The sequence below is a fragment of the Pleurodeles waltl genome, chromosome 1_2 (genome assembly GCF_031143425.1).
Source record: "Pleurodeles waltl isolate 20211129_DDA chromosome 1_2, aPleWal1.hap1.20221129, whole genome shotgun sequence".
Taxonomy (NCBI): domain Eukaryota; kingdom Metazoa; phylum Chordata; class Amphibia; order Caudata; family Salamandridae; genus Pleurodeles; species Pleurodeles waltl.
Genome location: NC_090437.1, coordinates 988613742 through 988636990, shown reverse-complemented (window position 1 = coordinate 988636990; position 23249 = coordinate 988613742). Strand labels below are relative to the sequence as shown.

At 40.9% G+C, this 23249-nt stretch overlaps 1 protein-coding gene across 4 annotated transcripts in view; it reads right to left on the bottom strand.

The window, feature by feature from the left end:
- The window catches only part of CORIN (corin, serine peptidase), a 1512429-nt gene that overhangs the window by 327130 nt on the left and 1162050 nt on the right, over nucleotides 1–23249 (bottom strand). For all 4 annotated transcript variants that reach the window (XM_069201641.1, XM_069201646.1, XM_069201651.1 and 1 more), the window contains exon 11: nucleotides 12247–12478. In XM_069201641.1, coding sequence (XP_069057742.1) covers nucleotides 12247–12478 — 232 coding nt within the window. The remainder of the gene's footprint in view (nucleotides 1–12246; nucleotides 12479–23249) is intronic.

Here is a 23249-nt window from a genome sequence, read left to right as displayed (position 1 = left end):
ACTAAAAATAATCTCTTTGACGAATGTTAATTAAGCAGGTCACAATTTGTACCTCCACTATGATTGGCTGTGGCTGCAAGGGTCGAGACCTGCAAGGGATAGCAGAACCCTGGTGCTGCACTTGCATTTCTAAACTGGACGGTCTGTCTTTGCGAATCACTTACCATCATAACTTAGGGCCAGATGTACGAAGCCGTTTGCATGTCGCAAACTGCGAAAAACGCAGTTTGCGACATGCAAACGGCCGAATGCGATGCTCATTCCCAAATTGCGAGTCAGTACCGACTCGCAATTTGGGAATGCGACTCGCAAATAGGAAGGGGTGTTCCCTTCCTATTTGCAACCGCATCGCAATTCAGAGTTGCTTTGTGACCGTGAATGCGGTAGCAAACCAACTCGCAGTTACCACCAGTGTCACACTGGTGGTAACTCATTCGCAAAAGGGAAGGGGTCCCCATGGGACCCCTTCCCCTTTGTGAATGCCGAAAAATATATTTTTTCAGAGCAGGCAGTGGTCCTATGGACCACTGCCAACCCAGAAAAAAACGAAACCAAATGGTTTCGGTTTAGTTTTCATTTTGCAGCTCGTTTTCCTTTAAGGAAAACGAGCTGCAAAATGAAAAAAAAAACTGCTTTATCAAAAAAGCAGTCACAGACATGGAGGTCTGCTGACTACAGCAGGCCACCATCCCTGTGAGTGCAGGGACTCGCTATGGGGTCGCAAACTGCGACCCACCTCATGAATATTGATGAGGTGGGTCTTTGCGACCCCATAGCGAGTCGCAGAAGGTGTCTGAGACACCTTTCTTCATCCAATTTTGCGACTTGCAAATTGCGAGTCGGTCAGACTCGCAATTTGCAAGTCGCAAAATTGGATATTCCTACATCTGGCCCTTAGTGTCTGAAAAATAGCAATGATTTGCAACCGCAATTGTGGTCACAAACCATTGATACATTCGTTTCTGATTTATGAATGGGATGATGATGTCCCTTCAATTACTTTTCCTGATTTGTACATGCTGGGGTTGCAATTGCAAACTGACTTTGTACATCTGGTCCAAAAGGTATGTAAACCACTGAAGTAAATATATGCATTATAATTTTCTCTTTTTTCGGTTAACCTGCCAATTAGTAGTCACTTCTGTAGACGCACTGCTGACTGGATTTATGGCTGCAGTCTGACTTCGGCAAATCTAAAAATTCAGCAGGTAGACTGGCTTAACATGTTACCTTCTTCTCAACAGGCTCACACTAGTGTTAATGAAAACCCACGAATAATCTTACTGGAAAAAACATCTACCTAATATTGTTAATGCTTTCACATCACTTCAAAAATGTACAAATTACTTAATTTGCATTCCGAAAAACATTTAGGCCCCCATGATTGGGTGGGGGTGGGCTGGAGTGGAGGTATTTACTCTACCCCAGTACAAACTGACACAGGAGACAACGGTATTTACAGGTTGTGGCAAATACATCCTTTGCAGAGTTCTGGCTTGGAAAATAGGCAGCACATGCAGAATTTAGAGCGTATTGCACCGAAATCTGTATGTATCTGTCTTTACTGGGCATTTTTCCTAATAAAGTTCCGCCCGTCGGACTTGCTGAAATGTATCTTGGGAAAATTGTGGTCGATGCGGCAATCAGTGGTCTTAACTCCGACGAGTGTATCCTGCTTGTGTGTTAATGTTTTGAGCACCAATCGACCTATTATTAGGGCTAGCTATGAAAACGGTTATGTCAGACTAAACTCAAGCCCAAAGTCGAAACATACAATGTAATAGCTCTGTGCGTTGGTGATCTCAAGGTTACTTTTACAGTCTTGTAACTTCAGCCAGAATTCAAACCTGGATTTCGGCGATCTCACATAGGTCCCCACAGCGCGTGCTCAACAAACCGAGCTATATAACCAGCTTCTGCTTCCTGGTATGTTTTACTGATGCATGGACTGTGGAACCAATTGGGAATGAGAAAATACAATTTTTTTCAAAGATTGTGTCAATCAAAATAAAGGGGCTGATAAGCCACCCCTCGGTGTTACTGGATGTAAATTAACTAGGAAAAGGCGGCACTGTTATGTGCAGGACGGAGGATAAACGTATGCGACTAATTTGACACCACCTATTGTCAAGGACCCTTTGGTCAAGTGTATTTTACCCTGCTAGAAATGGGCAAGCAGGTGGCGCTAAGATAACATTTTCTACTGAGCTATAGGTGTCGACATCAAACAAAAACTATTTGTTATTTAACAATGAATCTAAACAGAAAGAATTCATTAATGGGAATTCTGTTTAATTGATGAGAAAATCCCTTGCCAAGCCTTATTTTACTCTCACGCCTACGGTCAATCTTAATTCTTTCAAGTTCCTTTATTTCTACTGCACTACCATCTCTGTTTATATGTGAATGGTCCAAAATGTGGCTTCTTTTGATTCCAACATCTAGCAAGCTTTGGCAGAGCCATCAGGCCTCGGCTTACAAACAGATACCTTGGTTTTGATAATGTTTTCTTAAAATTGCCAATTGCGTGTCAAAGTATGTCTCAACACGCACTTGCATGCAAGGCCACAAATCTTGAAAATGGGTTTCCTAAAAAAGAAAAAAACAACATTCCAAGATGGGCTTCAATTTTGTGTGTCGATTCAGGACACGTTTGACTTCTAGGGCGACACCAGAATATCAGAGCCAGAAGCTGTGAGCTTGTTCTGTTCCTGGCTTTGTTATAACAGGATGCAGAGGATTAGGAGCTGCGTCAAAGTCTTGTTTAGAGAGTAAAGGTATTAGGAATCACTGTCAAGGATACAAGAGGAGGCTTAATGAGTGATATGCAGGGAAATTAATTTTTGAAGAGTTTGTCAACATTAAACCTAATTCTACATGGTACTGAAGTGGAACAAAATAAAACATGTTTTGGCTAATAGCACATATTTTTCGGATGATATTTCCGTTTGAGAAACATTCTACTTATGATACACATACACCAGTCTGAACTGAACTGAGCAGTACACAGTATAAATGTCATGTTCTCGTGAAGTTAGTGCTCCGGTGATTAAAATATATTGGGGAAACCATGTAGAGAACCGTGCAAGTTGCAACATACATTTCATTCAATCACCTGGACCAGAGTTACAGTTATGTGACTTTAGTTTGCTTTACAAGTTCAACTTAGACCTTTTCAGGGCTCCTCATTGTCAAAATTTTAAAATTTGGTTAGACTTTTTATTTTGCTTTTACGAATCTCGTCCAAAGTCAAATTTTTGTCCGTCCAGTGCAAGACATCTTAAAATGTTTTTTTGACCATTCCATGATGGCCATCTTCATGTGCACATTGGCATGCATTGGCGACAACCATCTTTGAATGTGATTTACATAAATAGAAACAAATTAGAAAGATGCCTGCAGCGCATGAGTGGGTTGGCCATAGGGCTTTCTCAACAGCAGACTTTTTTTTAAACAAGGTGAGCCACCTTTTTACCACCAGCTTCACATGCTCCAAGCCTCATATAGATAGTGCTGTCAGGGTCGGAATTTTACTTTAGAATGTTTTCTATCAGAAATTTATGATATCCCAGATAAGGCAGAAATCTCTATAGTTACTGAGACTTTAAAAACACTACTTTGCACCTCCTATTGAGAAGTTCTAATTTTGTTCACTGTCCCAAAACACCTTTTTCTGCAAATTCTTTGAAAAGTGTGGGGAGAGCTATCCTATGTTTAGGTGCAAATGAGTGTGCTTTCCAGTTTGTTGTTTTTTCACCTGTACCACTCAAGACAAAGATTAGCCACATGCAAATTAGAATTGGTCCTGCTCCACAAGGATCAGTACAGATTGAATTGTCAGGCTAGGTGCCCTCTAGATGGAATGAGTTGAAACTCCAGACTGGTTTCAACTTTGTTAAATTGTGGTGTGGGCCCAAGTATTTACTAGTGACTGAAATGAATTCAAGCACCCCACCCATTACTTGTTTCTCTTAGTAAGATGTTCCATGTTCATTCGGTATGCCTGAGGTTGGTCCCATGCTTACTGTGCCATAGTGCTCAAGATCCAGCTCACTGAGGAGCCCCAATAAGGCTGAAACCTGTCTGGGTTGCTTCTGTTTCTGTCTAGACGGGACCTCACCTGGAAGTTAAGTCTGGACTACTTTTATTTGTTTGCATTTGGCTAGTCCTTGTCTTTTGGACTAGTATAGTGAGCATAAAAATGATTAACTAGAATGCGGCCCGGGTATTTATTCATTGCTGAAAGTAAGTCAAGCCTTTTCTTTATGTAGATCACAGGCAGAAGTGAAAGATGCTTTATCCTGGCGTGTTATGCCATCCCGGGCATCTTGAAATATGTAATCAAATTGCAATTGCATATCAACTTTTACTTACGAGGTACTGGAAATGAAAAACTCATGTAGGCCTTGAATCGTCACATTACAAAAAAACTCGGTTAGCTGTCAAATAGCGCCTTTGCTTGAAACGGTGCTCTACAAATATGCCTGCTACATCTATCTATGTGGAGCATCTTTAAATACTGCATCATGACATGACTCTTTAAAATAAATGTAAATATGGTCGCCACCCTCCTTATGCTGACAGGGGGTTTAGTTGAGCTCTTTACTGTAAATTTCAGATTTGGGTGCAGGTCTCCTGTCGGAGCTCTTTGTACATTGTGCGGGATGTGGGGAGAACCTTTTCCCCTATCATGAAGCTCCCCCTAAACCACCTCGATAATTTACAGGAGTTGGACCCCATGACATTACTGCTGTCTTGGACTGCATTTTCTAATGTGCTTTTATTTCACTGAAGTTATTGTTTGAGCTTGGTAATGGGAATCAAGAATTGATATTATAAGTGGCCGTAAAAGCAGAGTGACAGGAGATTTTCAGCTGCATTTCTGAATTCAAATGACTTATTATCTGTACCCTCTAAAGAAAATGGATATTGGGTGCTTCGTGTCACTAATAAATCCAGCCTCCATCTGCTGGGCATATTTTAAATGAGACGCGGCTATGATGTGAAATCTCAGCCCAGCATTGCAAAGTGCATTTCGCTAGTTTATCACCCAGAAGATTGTGTTAGCTGCCTTTAGTGTGAAATATGTGGGAAGAAACAGCTCAGGCACGGTTCCCATTAACAGTGGCTGTGTTTTTGGTAGAGTGGGTAGCAGATTAAATGCCCCTTCACAAGTTTACAACTTTTTATTCCGAGTTATACTAGACAACTTGGCTCATACAGGAAATCAAGCCAAAAACCTCTTTGGTTTAGCCATAACTTTAATGTACACAAAAAGCCCTTCCTCTTAATAAATATGGACATTTATCAGTCGAACTAAAATACTCATAGTGTAGTATTTTCAAACACAGTTTGGTAATTCCCATTACTGCAGTACAGCGTACTTCGAGCTAGTTCTACCGCTTCCACGCTCTCCTGCATTGCAGAATAGTGACATTTTCTTTGAAGGGAATGAATCAGTCTTGAGATCAGTGTACAAGGTAAAGCCACAGCCCCGTCCAGCTGCACTCTTGGTGACGCCTAGTCTATATACGGTAACTGTCCTAACACTGTGCTGACATGGAATGGGAGTGCCACACACTTCTTGTATGTTATTTACATGTATAGCGCCCCTTATGGCTCAGTAGGGAACCCAGGCGCTGAATTTGTAAGTAATTGTAAGTCAACTGAGGTAACGCTTTGCACCACTTAATTGTCCGCACTAAATCTTAGTTACTAATCCTTTAAGGTGGCAGGAAGGGGACCGGAGCGGCCCCAACTCACAATGACATTCTTGAGCTTTGTATTTGCTAAAAAGTCTAATTTCACCATCCTGCTGAGCTGTAATGCCCATGTAAAGGTAGAAGATGTAATCGAGAATTTAGTGTGCATACAAATCCTTTGATTTCCCGTAGGGTAGCGCCCAGTTCTGCCCATGATCACATATTCCTACTGCCTGAATCTGGGTACCATGCCTCTGCATTCAAATCCAACCTAATATATCGTGACGTCGCATACCATACCACATATAAAATAAATATACTTAAACATAACGCATTCAGCATTGCATATTACACGATACAAGAAATGCATAACATAACCCAACGTAATAACACAACGCAACATAAAATAATTTGTACCATATAACATCATAACATAACAGAACACATCTCGTATAACACTACAGAGTAGAAACATGACATACCACACAAAGTATTATATACAACAGAGCATAACAACATAATTTAACATTACATCTAGAACATAACACAACACACCTAACATCTTGTATGACATTATACATATAACACATTACATACAGAACAACACATATACCTCACAGAATTCAACACATATTCCAGAATAATATGACACATATAACATTAAACGTAGACATGTTAATCAGTCACACTAATGTTTATGGAAAAAAATGTGAGAACAGGACACCCCTGAACGAGTCAGGTAATTAAGTAACACATATACATTCTGTTGGAGTACAGTCGAAAGCGGTTTTTTTTCTTCAGGAAAACGGAGTAATAATAAATATCTAAAACCACAATCCTAGGTGGAGCTTTAGCACCTTGACGCCAGGGAGCAAACATAGTCAGCGTGTCACTTAACAAGGACTCAAGACATAAACTATGTTTCGAATCCAGGTTTTGCGTTTCTAAGTTTCCTATGAAAGCGAAATGTATGCACCGTAAGAATGTCAGGTCAAACTATGGATTATTCTAAACTTTCTGTAAAAGTAATGCATACACAGTAAACATTTATATATCACTTAATAAAAAGTTCTTATTAATTGTCCAAAATAAGCCTTTTTAGCAACCTTGGAATGAGGAAAAAACAATAAGGCTCTAGACTTATGTTTTGCTGTTTGTATGTAGCTCTTTGATGCCAGTTCATAACTCAGTAAGCTGTATTAAAAGGTTTGTAACTCACATCGCTCAGGATGTGTGCAGCAGAGGCAGTAACCCACAGAGCTATCCGCATAAATTACAATTCTGTGACCTGCCTGCCACATGATGTGAGGCACAGTAACCCTCAGTTCGATTTTAAGAGGAATGAAAAGTGATCAGAATGCATTTAGATCTCTCCAGCACTTGCAAGTGCCACCAGACTTATCTCACCCCTCCTATGCACATAACTTGCAGGGTACATAAAGATCTCCACAGCAGATGGCTTAACCCCATATTCTATTTTAAAATACTGTATGTTCGCGACAAATAAGTATGCCGAGCAGATTTACCATCACGTTTGTACTTGTTGACAATTTCTTGGTGGCAGAGGTTTTAACAAACATGAAAGTCGGACGTCAGATTCTATCTTCGGGAGAGTGGGGGAGGTGAGGGTTTTATATCTCCCTAATATATTCTATAGTAAATAGTGAAGGACAGGTCCTTTAAGTCCCGTATGGTGAGGTGTTTGCCTGATTTCAGTAGGTATTTATACATAGACACACACAAAAATACACACACACTTGACCGTTTTAATAGTCTTAACAATGGTTATTTTACCAAATATTGAGTTTTAATTACGCCTAACAATGGGCACTCCTCTCCTATTCTGGTGATGAGGACACATGGTCAAACACACCTCCTACATTGCAACATCCAGGGGAGGCTTCTAACTCATCAGGCGGGTGGGGCAGAGGCCTCTGCTGCTGAAAAGCATAACACCCCGATTGTGCGACGAAGATGCTGGGTGCTTTGTGGAGGCTTCTTGGCTGCTGCGCTCGGAACATGACACTACACTTCAGTGATGAGGACATATGGCAGGACACCTCCCAAGGACGGCAACACAGTGTCACTCCTATCTCATTGCATGGTTGGGTGGAGCACGGTGTGCCAGCACTGCAGAGGTGCAAAGAGGCATGGCTGAGGCATCTGCTGTTGAGAAGCATAACACTCCAGGTGAGTGGTGTCACTGCTGAGTGCTGTGTGAAGCCACCCACCACTGAACTGGGAGCACAAACCACAGAGGTGGTATGCACAACCTATATTTTATTGCAGTACCGAAGTTGAGCCACCAGAGGGTGCTTGTGTGGTGAAGCGCATTGCATCACTGTGGTGAGCAGAGGAAGCTTAGCTGCTGTGAAACATTATGACATTGCACCACATGCAGCGGGTTCAAGAAAGTGACGGTGGATCCATTTACATGAGCTGGGTAGGGTGCAGGACATTTTCAATGAAGCACGTTTTCAGAAAAGAGCAGTATATAAAGCCTTCCTCGTTATTGCATTCCTAGAGGTGCATGGACCAACACAGCTCCGAATGTTAGGAATTGTGACCCAGGACATGTTGGGCTGTTCACTGCAAGGGTGGTGGGGCAACCTGTCGATATGCTGTGGAGTGTGAACGAAGTACTACAGACACCCAAGACACTTAGAGTTCTCCTCATTGCCCAGTTGCCAAGGAAAGTGCTGTTGAAATCGCTATCATGCTGGCCATTTAACCATTTGTCATTGTAGGCCCATCTTCTGTGCAGGCTCTGAAGTAAGAACTGTGGGTGGAGCACCTGGACATGTACATTTAGCCACAACAGCGGTAGAAAAAAAAACACAAAGTCCTACTGCTCCTTCATCTGCCAGGGGCAGACATTATAAGATGTCTTGGAGTCTGCTGGAGACAGTTCCTCCCCAAACTACGCGACCAATGAAGCTGCACTTGATACCACTTTGAGGACATGGCCATCTTGGATTATGACAGTCAAGCTCCCAAGACCCAGAAGAATATGTTGACGATTTCTATGCATAGCTCAAAGAGCTGGCCAGCACCTGTACTGTAAGACAAAAACAAAGATTAAAGCCCAGATCACACATGGTGTGCTTCAGTGAAACTGAGGGAGGAGACATTACATGAACCAAGGAAACTATTACAAGACATTCTTTCACTGGCGTGATCCGAAGGACTCTTGAAAGCTAAAGCCTTGCATATGGAATATAGAGTCCATCAAGAGTGAGCCGGTAAGCCAAATCATGAAAAGGGTGGCATTGGAGAAAAAGAATGAGGGGCACAGGAAGGCTTGGGACCTCTGTGGGCACTTCTGACGCTTGTTTCCCCATTAAGAGGATTCCCAGCTGCCACGAAGCTGTGTGCAGGAAATTGCATTTTGCAAAGGTCTGCAAGTTGTCTCAAAGCCCGCAACCTCCTGCAGAATGGGCCACGTGGGGAATTACCTACATTGAGGCAGAGATGAAAGAATACATGGACAATGATGAAGGGGAGACAATACATATCGTACATGCCATAGATCAAAGCCACATGAAATCATGTTCAGCCCTGTGGTGTCAGGTGCTGGTTGGGAAAAAGGCAGTGACCATGATTATCAACACTGGAGCTTCTATCAATTTGGCGAACAGTTGTTTGATGAGCTGGAGAAGTGGCTACTGCTGCAGTCCACCAAGATAAAGTTACATGCCTATGGACATACACAATTCCTGCCATTGACCTGAATGTTCATTGCTGATATTGAGCATGAAGAGCCAAAGTATGTGTGACCCAAGGGGGTCGCGGAATACTGTTGAGTTGCTCGATGTCCAGTTCATGTTTCAAATGCATGCCATAGAGCTTCAAGGACTTCTAGAAGAATTTCAGAGTTTCTTTAAAAGCAATAGGTGCCTGCACAGGGAAGAGGTGGAGGAGCATATGGATCCCACAGTCCAACCAACTGCCCTGCAACACAGGCAAGTGGCATTCCACCTTAACTGAAAGTTCAGGAAGAGCTGCAAAAACTATACGAGGTGGATATCATTGAGACTATTGACTTCCTCACCCCGTGGATCTCACCTATAATGGTAACCCATAAACCAGAACAGCCACGGAAAATGAGACTGTGCATAGGCATGCATCTCCCTAATGTAGCTATCAAGAAGGATCTCACCACAACACCATAACACTGTGGGAGAGCTGAGTGGGGCCTGTTGGTTTTCAAAGATGAGCCTAAGATTATGTTGGCTCCAGAATCAAAGCACATTATCACTTTCTCTATTCCTTTGGAGGTACAATCATTTACATTTCTGGATTTAAAGTAACAGTGAAGTATTCCAGAATTTGTCATAAATGTCTTGTCAGAGCTGAGGGTAGTCCTCAATATAAGAGGTGACATTCTGGTGTATGCCTAGAGGAGCACTATTCAAAGTTGAGAAAGGTATTGCACAGACTCTAAGAGCCTCAAATTCCATAAGGACAAGTGTAAGTTCCTGCAATCTTCTATCAGCTTCTTTGGATACTGTTTCTCTGTAGAAAGGGTTGCCTGGGACCCTGACAAGGTATGGGACTTTAAATAGGTGAGCCATCCTTCCTCAGTCACAGACTTGGCAAGTTGTCTTGGGATGCTAAATTACTGCAGCCATCTTATTTGGGCTCTAGTAGCCTATGCTAGCAGGGCTCTCACCTCAACTGAATAACGCTATTCACAAATAGAGCGAGAAATCACAGCCATCCATTGAGGGTGCTGACATTTTCACCTGTACGTTTATGGCCATCATTTGTACAGTTCACACTGATCATATGCCACTTCTTCTGATGTTAAGAGAACTGCCTCCCAGCTCCCACCACGGATTCAGGAATTAGGCACTGCAACTAAAGGAGTACTTGTTCAATGTGATAAAGAAACCCGGGGTTGACAACCCAGCATGCAATCAGTCGTGCCATCACCGTTCAGCTATGCCTGAGGAGGAGAGTTAGGCCCAGGAAACAGAGAGAAAAGTCAGGGTGGTGATGGAGTGGTTGCACCCACAACCCATACCACTTCCAACAATACCGTGAGTAACACTGTGCAAGATGAGTGTTTGCAGTTAGCACCAAAAGCAGTGCAAATGGGGAATTGGGCCTCTCTAAAATGCAAACTGTAACTCTGGACTGCAGAGCTTCCCTTCGTAATGTGAGGCATGAACTGTTCGTTTCAGCGGAAGGGTGTATTTTGCAAGGGCACCGGTTGGGCAGGAAAGTGGCTATTGGGGAGAGGCCACAGCTTGTAGTACTATCCAAAAATCTTAACTCGTATCTTTGAGAAGTTGGAAAGATGTCACTGAAGGCTTGTGACAGCAGGCAAGAGGTACAGCAGCAATACGGAGTACTTAAGCTATTAAACATATTATAAATCTCCCTCATGATCTGGTGCTTTCTTTGTTCACTTTAGGTTTCCACCCAAGAATGGAGTCACAAGCACGCAATGCTGTTTATTGCCACTAAGGAAAGCTACTTTTTTGGTTCAATAATGTGAAGTAAAAGCACAACTTCTTGTCTGAATATTGGCTTTTCTTTTCACTTTGCTACCAATGATACTGGTCTAAGCTACTACTTTGATTAAATTTAAGAGTTTACACTTGAGGATGAGATGAACAGAAGCAAGTTGATGTTGAATTGCAAAACACAAGTACTTTTTTGGTTCTATATTTTCTCCCAAAATTGTTTTGATCAGGCCCTAACATTTTCAAAGCCATCTATGAAACTGAGGGCCAATCCTGATATGGAAATCAGTATGTATTATCTAATCAGTGCTGTCATAAAAGCAGGACTCTTCTTCTCTTTGAGACCAAATTAGCAAACACTCTCTTATGTGTCTCTCATGATAACATGCTTTCTGATTATTGGTCGCCTGATTAACCTCAAGCTTGACAAGAATGTTACTTAGGCCGGCATCATTTCTACCAACACAACAAACTCCAGCTCTATAATTCCATTAAGAAACTTAGTTCTACTAATCTTCCAGTACTTACCATTTCCTCTTCTACATGTATAACAAGGATGACTGTCATCCTACAGGTCTGGGCTCAGCTCTCTCTGCAGATGAAGACCACTCTCATCTAGCTCTAAGTCAGAAAGACTTCAAACTCCCCTCTTCAAATAACAGCATGCTGCCTTGCAAAAAATGACATTATGCTTTGGAAGACATCTGGAGAAAATTAAACTGTTGAGGAAAAAACACTGGTTTTTCCATTTGAATTAGGCTACATAGGCGGTAATAGTCGGGAATAAACAATGTTTCCACAGCACAGTACAGTAGTCTGTTTGTCTTCCAATTTGTTGCTACACACAAATAGTGAAAGTGGATGAAGCCCATTGATACAGATTGTGGTAAATGCTAATATATTGTGTAAATGGTGACTGGAAAATTGTAGCACCCAGGTGTGTCTTCCTTTCTCTCCCCTCCTTGTTTTCTCTTTTCACACATGGGAAGTTGATCCTGTAAATAATGGCTTGCAAAATAGCGATGCAGTTCAAAGCAATAAACAATAAAAAAAAAAAAGAAACAAGTTGTTACCTGCAAGGTGGGATCCGTTGAGTGGTCTGAGGTTCGCACTTCGGTACTAAGATTGTGCACGCAAAAAACATAAGATATTTGTAACAGTTTGTCTGTACTAAGGCGAGAAACAGGGAAGACTCCCAGCTAATAGATGCTTCCTTTTGTGACCTGTGACCCAGGTAGTTTGGAAAAATTGTGAAATTGTAAGGCAGGTTCATGCACAGTTCCAAGGTGATTGTCTCACACTGACCTAACAGACAAAGAAAAAGAAATAAATACGCCGTTTTCTACATTGAAAGACATGTTTCATATAATATTTCGTAATACAGTAGAAAATATGGAATTTTAATAGTTTTGCTGCTTATTGACAGCACATATTAACCTTGTATTGTACTTGACACCTTATATTAACAAAAGAGCTTCGATCAATCAATAGGAGGCCCATATGGTTATGGCCTCCTATTGATTGACCTGTCACCGCCAAAGAAGCTTGTTCTGTTTGGTGACAACTTCACTGAAGGCCCACCTCATAGAGGTAAATGCATCTTTAAAAAAAGCATAGGCAAATGTTCACTGATAAGATCAAGTTGACTCAGCCTTTCATTCTATTATTCTGAAGAAGCTGAACACACATTGATTGGTGTACAATATTTGTATGTATGAGTAATAAATGAAAAACCCTTTCAATAAAAGTCCAATGGATATCAAAATATTAAAATTATGTGGTCTTCGAGCTCCGCAGAGAAGATATATTCTTGAAATCCCATTATGAGAAACAGACATCCATGCTGTAGAGATTGGGCTGTGGTGCAGGCAAAAGGAAATCTGACTGCCAGTGCATGATGAGAGGATTAGTGTAACTCACGTAATGTCTGCCTCTAAGTGCTTCAAAGGTTCTATTCACTTTTCTATAGTATTAAAGCTGAGTAGAGAAGGTTATCTAAATATTTCACATGAATGAAGTGTTTATCTGTGCAACACTATTTATGTAGTCATAAAGATAGTGGTTCATTATTCGAGCCACTAAATAGTGAGTACAGAAATAGTGACTATATAGCATCAAAGAAATTAAAAAACATACTTAAACATTGATGTTACTCACTTCATCTTTCTATTATTTGTGTCATCGGTGGGGAATCAGTAATCCTCTTTTAAAGACCTTACTTAATTTCTTAGTTGTAGACATTTTTGGTCCTTTATCTAGTTTCTTTGCACATACTTCAGCAGAATTGTTAAAAAAAAGATCAGTTTTCTGTGGCCCTATTGGGCTTTTAGTTTTTTCTGTGGGAAGGCAAGGCAGATGAGGTGCAGAAGGAGCGGAAGGAAGCAGTGATAAGAGTGTGAAATAAAGTCAGTGGATGGGTGGAAGCAGCACAGGAACCACTTTCCGCGAGGCACATGCCAGAGTATTTAAAATGATAAAGTGGGTGAGGCAGGCAGGTGTGAGAAGCGAGAACGTATGGGCCTCTGGTGTATCCCACAAACAGATAATTTGGTGTGGCCTGGCAGATATTGCAATCATTAAGGTGTTTTGGGAAATAGATATGACGGACCGAGCGAGTAATCCATTTGTTATGAAGGAAATTCTGATTAGAAAAACAACTATAATTTATGTAGTTATTCAACACACTGCATACAAATATACATAATAAACAATCTGCAAGGCTTTCACCATTGAACTGTGGTTCTATTGTTTAATGGCCGGATGAATAAGAAAATTAAAAGTGAAAAGTTTTCGTGGTTTATGATCCAATCTCTTGGAATCAATATTTTGATAGTGTTGAGGAAAATATTTTTTTTTTTTTTAGTTTATGCTTGGAATATTTGAAGAAACAAAGGAACAGGAACACATAATAGACATAGAGGTATTTGAGTCAAATATTTGGATTGAAAATGAATCCAGAGTCAGCTAGTCAACTAATCTGCAGAAGAATTTTCCTGCCATGACTCTGTGTTAGAAGATGATCAACATACAAGAGAGAAATCTGAGCAATATTTGGAATAGAAAACCAGCACCTATATGGTACAATATTTTTACTGAATGAAAATAATATTGTGGACATTCTGTTTGGAAAACGTGTTTGACTCTATTAATATCAGTCATACTCACACTAGCATCATTACTCTACAAGTTTCCGTCCGAATTCTATGGAGCTTAGACAGTGCTAATTTGGTTTTGGCCGCTAATTTTATCCCTCCTCAAATTTCAAAGCCAAAGTTGTGCAAACCCCATTTGCCAAAAAATACTACCTTTCCTCTGGGCATGGCCATCCTGGAGGTGATATTGTAATATCGTTACCAGAATATTATCTGGAAGAAACATGGCGTCCGACGGTGTCTATAAAAATATCAGCCACTGTAGTTAATAACAGAAAACCTATACTCAGTGGTAAGACGCGTCTGTAAGCAATATTTAGGACATAGTAGTTGTGTCATACTTTATTTCTGTGTACAACATTCTAACACACAACCTTCTAGGTTTAAGATATCCGAAATTTAAGTTTGCAAGCCTCAGCCATCCTCTACAGTGGCAGTTGTGTCAGAGGAAGGATTCGAATTTAGACTTGATAAATTATGTCCATATCACTTACTGTCAAATCACAGTGCTGGCTGCCTCGGCTGTTTATTTCCATAACCATATGTGCTCATTTAGAGTCGGGGTGGTACTCTTCGTGAGCGCTTCTCGATTTCGTTCACACTGACAGAACATTCAGAGTGGCTTGGCTGGTATGACATTCTGTACAAAAAAGTCAGATTGATTGAACACATAATCAAACGTGACATGCAGACATCCAGACTGCGAAAATGTGCGTTTGCTTTACTCCTAAAAATGAAAATGAAGGCTATCTAATTTCAAAAAGAAAAGTGGCTTCTCACATATTCATTGGTATTAAATCAGTAGTTGATATTCTGCTGCTTGGGGTCTTTTCTTTAGGAAAGTAGTAGGATGTTGTAAATCAGCCTGTCACACCTTGGAATGCCAGCACAGGGCCTGATTCACAAAAGTAAACTTATATTTTTGTCTAGTTTACTCTTATTTTGCTATTCACACACTAGAAGTTATTAGTAAATTTAGGTCTGCGGAGGCTCAGCAGTCGGGGCAGAGAACTTAGCACAAAGAACGATGGGACTGGCCTGGGGTGTACAGAATTCTCTGCCCTGACCCTGGAGTCTCTGCAGTAGTAAACTTACTATTAACTGTAGTGTGTGAATACCAAAAGAAGAATAAACGTACATAAAAGTGTAAGCTTACCTTTGTGAATCAGGCCCACAGCCTCTCAACCTGCCAGCTACATAAGGATGTTAAAATGTGTACTGAATATGGTTGTCTGGTGAACTACTTTCTGCGGCCCAATGTAATTTAAGAGTAGAACCGCCACCTGAGTCCATCCTACTCCGTTTGATTAGGACACTATAGGCCTGTGCCATAATTATCAAGAGTCACTTTTAGAAATACTCCTAAGCACAGGTGCAGAGGCATGACGCCTTTATTTGGTTAACGTTTCAGTAATGCACATGAAAGCGGTGCCAGATAGAACCTTGTAGGCGCGAGCCTGGGACAGTCATAGAACTTCTTCCGTTCTAGTATTTTTCCAGTGGAATTTGTATGCATAGCACAGCTCAAGAGTGTGGGAAAGCTGTGCCTCTGTGCAACCCAACATTTTTTTTGCCTTCACAGTGGAAAATATTTTCCCCCTGGAGGCAACAATTTACCGCGCATCTTCATGCCGGGAAGCTGGATTGTGGGGGCCCGTTTTGCAGCGGTGGGAGCCTGTTTTGTACTTGGTGCCAGTTTTGCAGCAAAACTGGCTCCCGGTAACGAAAGCAGCAGTACTTGGCACTTGCACCCCAACCCCTCGGGCCAGGGGCTGGTCCACAAAATTGCCAGGACTGCTTTGGGTTCCAGTCCCCCTGATGAATGGCCACAAGCTGACAAGTTAATGGGCGTTTTCAAAGTTTCAAGGCGCACCACGCCTAAGCTGTTGACTCTTCAGCCCTTGCAAGGGATTTGCTGCTGCATAATATTATGTTGTTGCGCAGAACTAAGTTGATTTAGCAATGGTAGGGGTTCGTTTGTAATTCAGCCTTTTGATCTAGCAAAGTTGATTCAGGAAAATGGCTTTATGAATCAGCCCCTATGTTTCCAGCTAGTGGCCTTTTTGTGTTACAAATCATTCTCACTGAGAGCTACATTAGGGTAGGAAAGTACAACTGTTTTTGAGCTGGGGCACACCAATTAAAAGTGACAGTGTTAAAACAAGAACTTAGAAACATTCATGCCTTCCCCTCCCATCCTGACAACTAAGTCACTGGTGAACTACAAGGCAAGTCTTATGTTCTGTGCACCCTAGATATGGCCTAGTTTCTTATTATAGAAGGAGCAACATTACAGTCAGATACATCAAGCACAAGAGGCTTTTGTTCAGTGCACTTCCTAAACTCACACAGGTGAAAGTACTCTTATATGTGATAATGAAGAAAAAGGAGGCTTGGTGAAATAAAATATTTGTCTAGGAGCACACAATTTGTTTAAGCAGGAAGGCCAGGAATGATCCCAGATTTTTTGATTTCATATTGTACAATTCAGCCACCAGATAGGTATCTCGTTCTCTCACAATTTTACATCAAAGGTCACTGCTTCCTTGTTAATTTTTGGTGCACGAGGAGGCAGGTAGAAGCCATATGGGCTCGACGGTCCAAGAGGACCTGGAGATAAGCCAAAAATAGGCATCTGATTCGAGCCTGGCTCCAGCTTTCAGTGGCTTGCCCACTTCTAATACTGAACCTTGGATGGCAGAGTGATCTACGAAGATGTGTGTGAAGCACTGGCAGTGCCAAGGGCACGGATCTGATTGTGCCCCTGCCTAACACTCACTCCACATCAGTGTACTGCATACACGGCTATAAGTTGTTCGGCTCCTGTCAGTCTCAGATGTGGCATATATTTAGAAAACTGTTATTATTGTTATTATTTTTATTTTCGGTCCCTATTGGGTCTTAAAATCACGTCTTTTGCAGACAAAAATGAAATTTGAAGTCCCAATGACCGTGCAATGCATGAGGTAATCAATAACAAGGATGTCCCAGTCTACATTTTATTTTAACTTCATCTTACGTTACCTAAGAGCATTTGCTTTTTTCCATATGTTGCCGTTCTGTATTTTTTTCAAGCACATAGAGCAATGGCCATATAGGTGGCAATTGTAATTATGATTTTTTATCTGCCAGTGTCAGAAGGAGGTACACAGCTGTCAAAATATTGACAGGACAGCGCCAAAGGGAAATACAATGCAGTCCTTAAAGTAGAGTTGGGGGCTGGTAGTATGGGACGATGGGGAAGTGAGGAGATGAACAGAAGTATGTGCAGAAGAAGAAAGGGATAAGATGGTATGAGGAGGTAAAAGATGATGTGTGGGCTATGTGGATGAAGGTTTTCAGAAATATGCAGGCAGAATAAGGGGGTAAGTATCTAACAGAGTGAGAGATTACAGAGGAAAGTGTCATAAAGTGTAACTGAAATGATTGCGACACCTCGTCTTCCATAAATCTTAGCAATATTTATTGAGTCTCAAAATTTCAGAATTCAAAAAATTGCAATTCTAATTGTTCACAGTAAAAGCATTATGTTGATACTGCTAATAGTCATTGGCAAAGTCAATAGGTGAGGCTGGTGTTTAGGCATATGTCAGATGTTGTGTTATAAGTTTGGATACTATAACAAAACTCTCTCACACACACACACAATATTGGCCAGGTAGAGTGCTTGTAAAGCAAGGATTTTAGGTTTAATTTTTTTAAATCACACTCTTAATTACAAGGGCTAACCCTTTTCAGAAAGTATTCCTAGTTAAAAGTATTTGCTGAATTCCCAGAGACCACCCACCTTTTTAAATCCCACTTAAAGCAGTGGCTGCCTGAGCTGATGACTGTAATGATCCGATGAACACACAATGTTGGACCATCATACTCCTATCAGGCCTTGAGTGTGCTGCTTGGACACTGGAGAAACAGTGCTTCAGCAACGGAAGTTGGCTTTTAAATGTGTGTTCCCCACTGGAGCATCAGTTTTTCTCGATCTGAATCCTCTTATATTTGTGGAAAGTATTAGATATAGGATCTGCATGCCAAGTTGGGTTTTCAAAGTCCCCTGCACTATACCACCTGCTTCCCTTTGACTCTGCGTGGACTTTCACCCATATGTCTCTGCAGTGTGACAGTGGGTCACAGAGGCCATTGTTTGTGGTGGTTCTATATCTGCTCTGAGAATAGCAGCAAACATAGGTACCTTTAATGACACTTTATTAGCATCCCAACAATTGTTTTTTTATGGAGCTTCATGTTCTTGTTCTGATGCACTGTAAATAGTGAATGTCCTGATAAATCGGAGCACATGGGTAACACAATTGCTGGAGTCACAGCTGCATGTGTGACTAAATGGAATGTACATGTTATAAATCATACTGAGATGTCTCTCTGCTATTCTTTCTATTTGAGCTTCTCCTACAGCCAGCAGTGACCAACTCAGAGTGTCATATCAAAGACATTATGTTTGTCACTGTAGAATCTTCTGTTATTGTGGTAAGATTCCTACGTGCACATATGACAACCCCAAGTCACTGACCAGTATCAGGAATATTGATTACATTCAGTAGCTCGGCTTCCACTTCACAGGCGTTTATCAACCTTCTTTGCCCAGCAGATAGATGTACATGTCCTTCAAAGTGAGTACCCTCTTTTTACAGCTCAAGCATGTGTATGATTGGAACAGCTCCAACCACTGCAGCAGCAAGGTCATTTACACACATCCATCCACATACACATCAATCCGGGCACACTCACACGCAAGACTCATCCATATGTACACATCCATGCACACACTTGCACATCTGATGGTAGTTTGTACTTATTAAGTGAGCGAGGGAAGCTTGTACTCAAGCTGCTCGTTCATGTTTCAGAAGCATTCATCAAACTCTGTGGTGTACCTGTCTGTTGCTTCCTTGGGGAGGGGGTGCATCTGGCTGGGAGTTCTAACCATTATAGCGAACTTCCATTGGATGTTCTATCTTATTTAAAGATCTCCAGGAAGGACTGACAACGTCGTCATAGAAATATACTGCATATGTCTGTTATTCAGAGGTTATGGAAAGGCCAGGATATGGCACCTAAATAGCAGTTTGTGCAAAACCCTCTGTATTATTTTTCTTTAACATAGCAATTCTCCATGTTTTCCTTAACAAAATATTTAGGAATAGTCTACACATCTCTAAAGTACTTTTGATGTGATTTAATCTTCTTGTTGCTGCTTTGTATTCACATTTTAAAGGGGAGAAATACTGGATTGTGATGAATGTCATGACTTTAGTCTACCTTGCTATAAACATACTGCTCGGACTAATGTTCAATTCTCTTAAAGAAGCTTGGCTTGTGATAGTACCTGCACCAGAGCATTACAGGTAATGTTAGAGTTCATTTTTAGGTTTAATTGGGAGCTTATGAGTTAAAAGGTTTTGTAACAGATATCCTTGTGTAACCACTACCTTTACTTCCGCCTTTTCATTTGAACCTAGCTAAATACAATCATCTGCTGCTGATGAAGAGGTGATGTTGGTGTTGACTTGGACTTTGTGTCTCTAATCCTCTTCCTCCCTCAGTCTGCTTTAGTCTACCCTTTCTAGCATAATCTCCCTTCAGGTCATTGTGTTGTGGTGATAGAGCGTTCCGTACTAATAATTTACCTGTATTTGGACGCTCTTTAGGCCGATGAATCTTTTGGCTAAGTGGGACTCTCTTCACCCGAGACCAGCCAACTTAATGTAATCGAAAATCAATAACGAACATAAGCAATACCCTGATCAACATAACACTTAACAATTAATCCAGAATACATTTCGGCGAACCCTGACCTTTCAGTCAGGAATAACCACACCAGTTTATTCAAAGTTAGTGAATTTATTTCCCTATATTAACAAAGCTAGCACAATATAGATGTGTCTCAACACCAAATGATAAACGTAAATGAACATTAATAGCTGTCCATAACGGCGAAACAGGTGCAATCTATGCAGCATTTGAATAACAAGGCATTCGATAATAGCAATGCAAATCACTAGAACTATAATCTGTAATGGGCTAATTGCATACATTGGTCAGCATAGCAAGGTCTCAAATTGCATCGTGCAACAAAAGGAATCCTCATCTAACCTCAAATTAGCATCGGCATGTGGGACTTCATGCAAAACAATTTAGCAACATTAATTTAGAAAACTCCTAACTAGGGCTCTTATAAAAAAATCAGCAGTTGGTTACCTAAAAGAAACACAATGCAATTGTACAATTTCCTTTCATATTTACCAATTACAATCAGCATTCAAGGAAGTCTTCGTCTCACAGGTACCGTTTCTCGATCAGCATGGGACGGGGCAAAGGGGCAGGGGTGGACGGGGCAGTTGCCTCACGGCGGCAAGATAAACTACTACTTCATGCAAAGGGACAAATCAAAGTTAAAGTCTCTAGGGTAAGAATCATTTAAGTCTCTTTCTCTCGATTAGAGAAAGCATCAAAGTCTCTTTCAAAATGGCGTCACAGCAAGATGGGCCATATTAGCTGCAACATGGCGGGTAACAGCAATAATGGATGTAATGGCTGCAATGGCTACCTTCTTCTCGTGCACCTGGTTTAAATAGACAACAGTTCAAATCCAGTAGGGTCTTCCATTGGAGGGTCCATAGGTTGGCTTCAAATTGTCCAATCAAAAACAACAGTTCTCAAGCTTTTACTTAAGCATACATTATCCTTGGAGACGGGTACGCAAGTTGCAACATTTTATACCAATTAACTCACTTTCAGAGCTTCCATTGTCCGCACCTGCAGATTGACCTTGGAGCAAAGAGAAAAATGCCAGGCTGGCACGAAACCTTAAGATAAGCATGTGAACGATCTCAGTGGAAAAGTACAGCTTCAAGCAAAAATACACGTTTATTAGCACATTGGAAAAATACGAGCATCTAAACCGTGAGACCAGGCAACTAGGCCGAAGCCTCCACTAAAGTAATGCTAAGCTAAAGCATTTCAAACAAGCGAATCATAGCACACGTTTACGATTATGTCGGATTAGTGCAATTCTAATACATCACGTTATATAAAGCACGCTTATAAATGTTGGCAAACTACTCTGAGGGCACATTTTGTCCCCGTACAATCTTTATTAGTTCGGTTAAAGTCACACTCGATTATTGCAACACTACGTTTAAGCGCTAATAAATGTAAAACCATCATTTCTGCGTCATCAATCCCTCCTCTGATGACTACTTGTCATCACACAAACTATTCCCACAAATTTTATTCCATTAAAATTCTGTCAGTTCTCTTTTCCTTTTAGTTCCCCTAGTTTTTGCTTTGTATTCTTCTGCCATTCTTTTAATCATTTTCTCTTCCTTCCTTCTTTTAATTCTTTCCATAATCATTATTATTCCCCTTTTTATTCCCCAAATTCCAAATATACAAATCACTACTATTAATATTCCCTGTATTATTTTTAGTAATATTCCATTCCAAATTCCCCCAATCCAATTTCCCACTGAAGCAAGTCCTTTTCCAACCTTCTCCCACACTCCTGGTTCTTTCAATTCCTTCAAGTCTGCACTCTCCTTTGTTAGATTAGCAAGCATAGTTTTAATTTTCACATTGTTGTCGGGAATATACGTGCAACAGTGGCGCGCACCAAGCATTTTGCAAACGCCGCCATCCTTTGCTAAAAGGATGTCTAAAGCAAGCCTATTTTGAAGAGTCATAGCTCTTTCCGCTGCAAGTTCAGCATCTATCAGGATTATAGCACCTGAAAACTTTGTCAACATGTTATCCACTATAGTAGACAACTTACTTATTTTGATGGAATTCAGCACAACTCCCAATGAAGGAATCATGGCTCCAAATATATCTCCTACCACAGCAGCTGCGGTCTCTCTTTTCTGGATACGATGGGATCCAGATGTCTTTTGAATCATCGATAGGTCATCCAGTTGATAAACCTTTGGGAACACTATACCCAAATAACATCTCCCCCACCATCCCTTTGGAAGACGATAATAGGCATTATACCCACAAATGTAATATACACCTGGAATGACAGGGTCAAGTCCGTTCATCATGAATGTCCATTTGGCCTTAAAGATAAACGTATGTTTACACTCACTCGCTCCTACGAAAATGTTATCATAATAAGATTCACCTCGATATATAAAAAATTTCCCTACATGCCAAGCATCTAAAGCTATTCTCCCTTGTGTTTTTATTGCGGCAAAATCATAATGATCTATTGAAGTCCTCTTACTTAGCTCTGTTTCTAATTTCGCATTCATTTGTGCCCTTCTATCATCTGTGCGATCTAAAAAGCTTATTTCTACTGCAGAGAGCGAGCAGGTAAGGTTTTCCCTATGAGCGTGAGCCGTTTCAAAAGGTTGCATTGGCTCGAAAAATTCCCTCATTATTTTAGCATCCCAATCTTTAGCAATCTGGCTTAGCTGCGCTATTATAGGAACATATGCAAAGGTAACATCATAATTCGAGTAAAAATACTGTATGTTAGTTTGACCATAAAATCTAGAAGTTACTATACTACATGTAATCCCGTATGTAAGAGGCATGTGGTGATAAGTCACCCCTTCCTTTACTGATGTCGGTATCTGTGTACACACATAACAATCTTTCGCATCCATAGTCTCAACATATTCTGTTAGCAAGCGATAGAAAACATTATACGAAAGTTCTTTCTTATCATGCAAGTGTCTCTCATCTAATTCTAGTCTTTTCAATGCAGTTAGTTCAGTGACAGTAACAGGAGCAAAAGTAGAAGCATCAATTTTCTCATTCTCACCCTTTCCATGCATTCCAAGCATGATTGCCATTATTATTAGTACACATGCAATTACCAAGCCTACACACACATATTTACAATATTTCTTTCTACTGTTTTGCGTCATGATCTGTATAGAATCAGAGAGCTAGAAGCACCTATAAAGAAA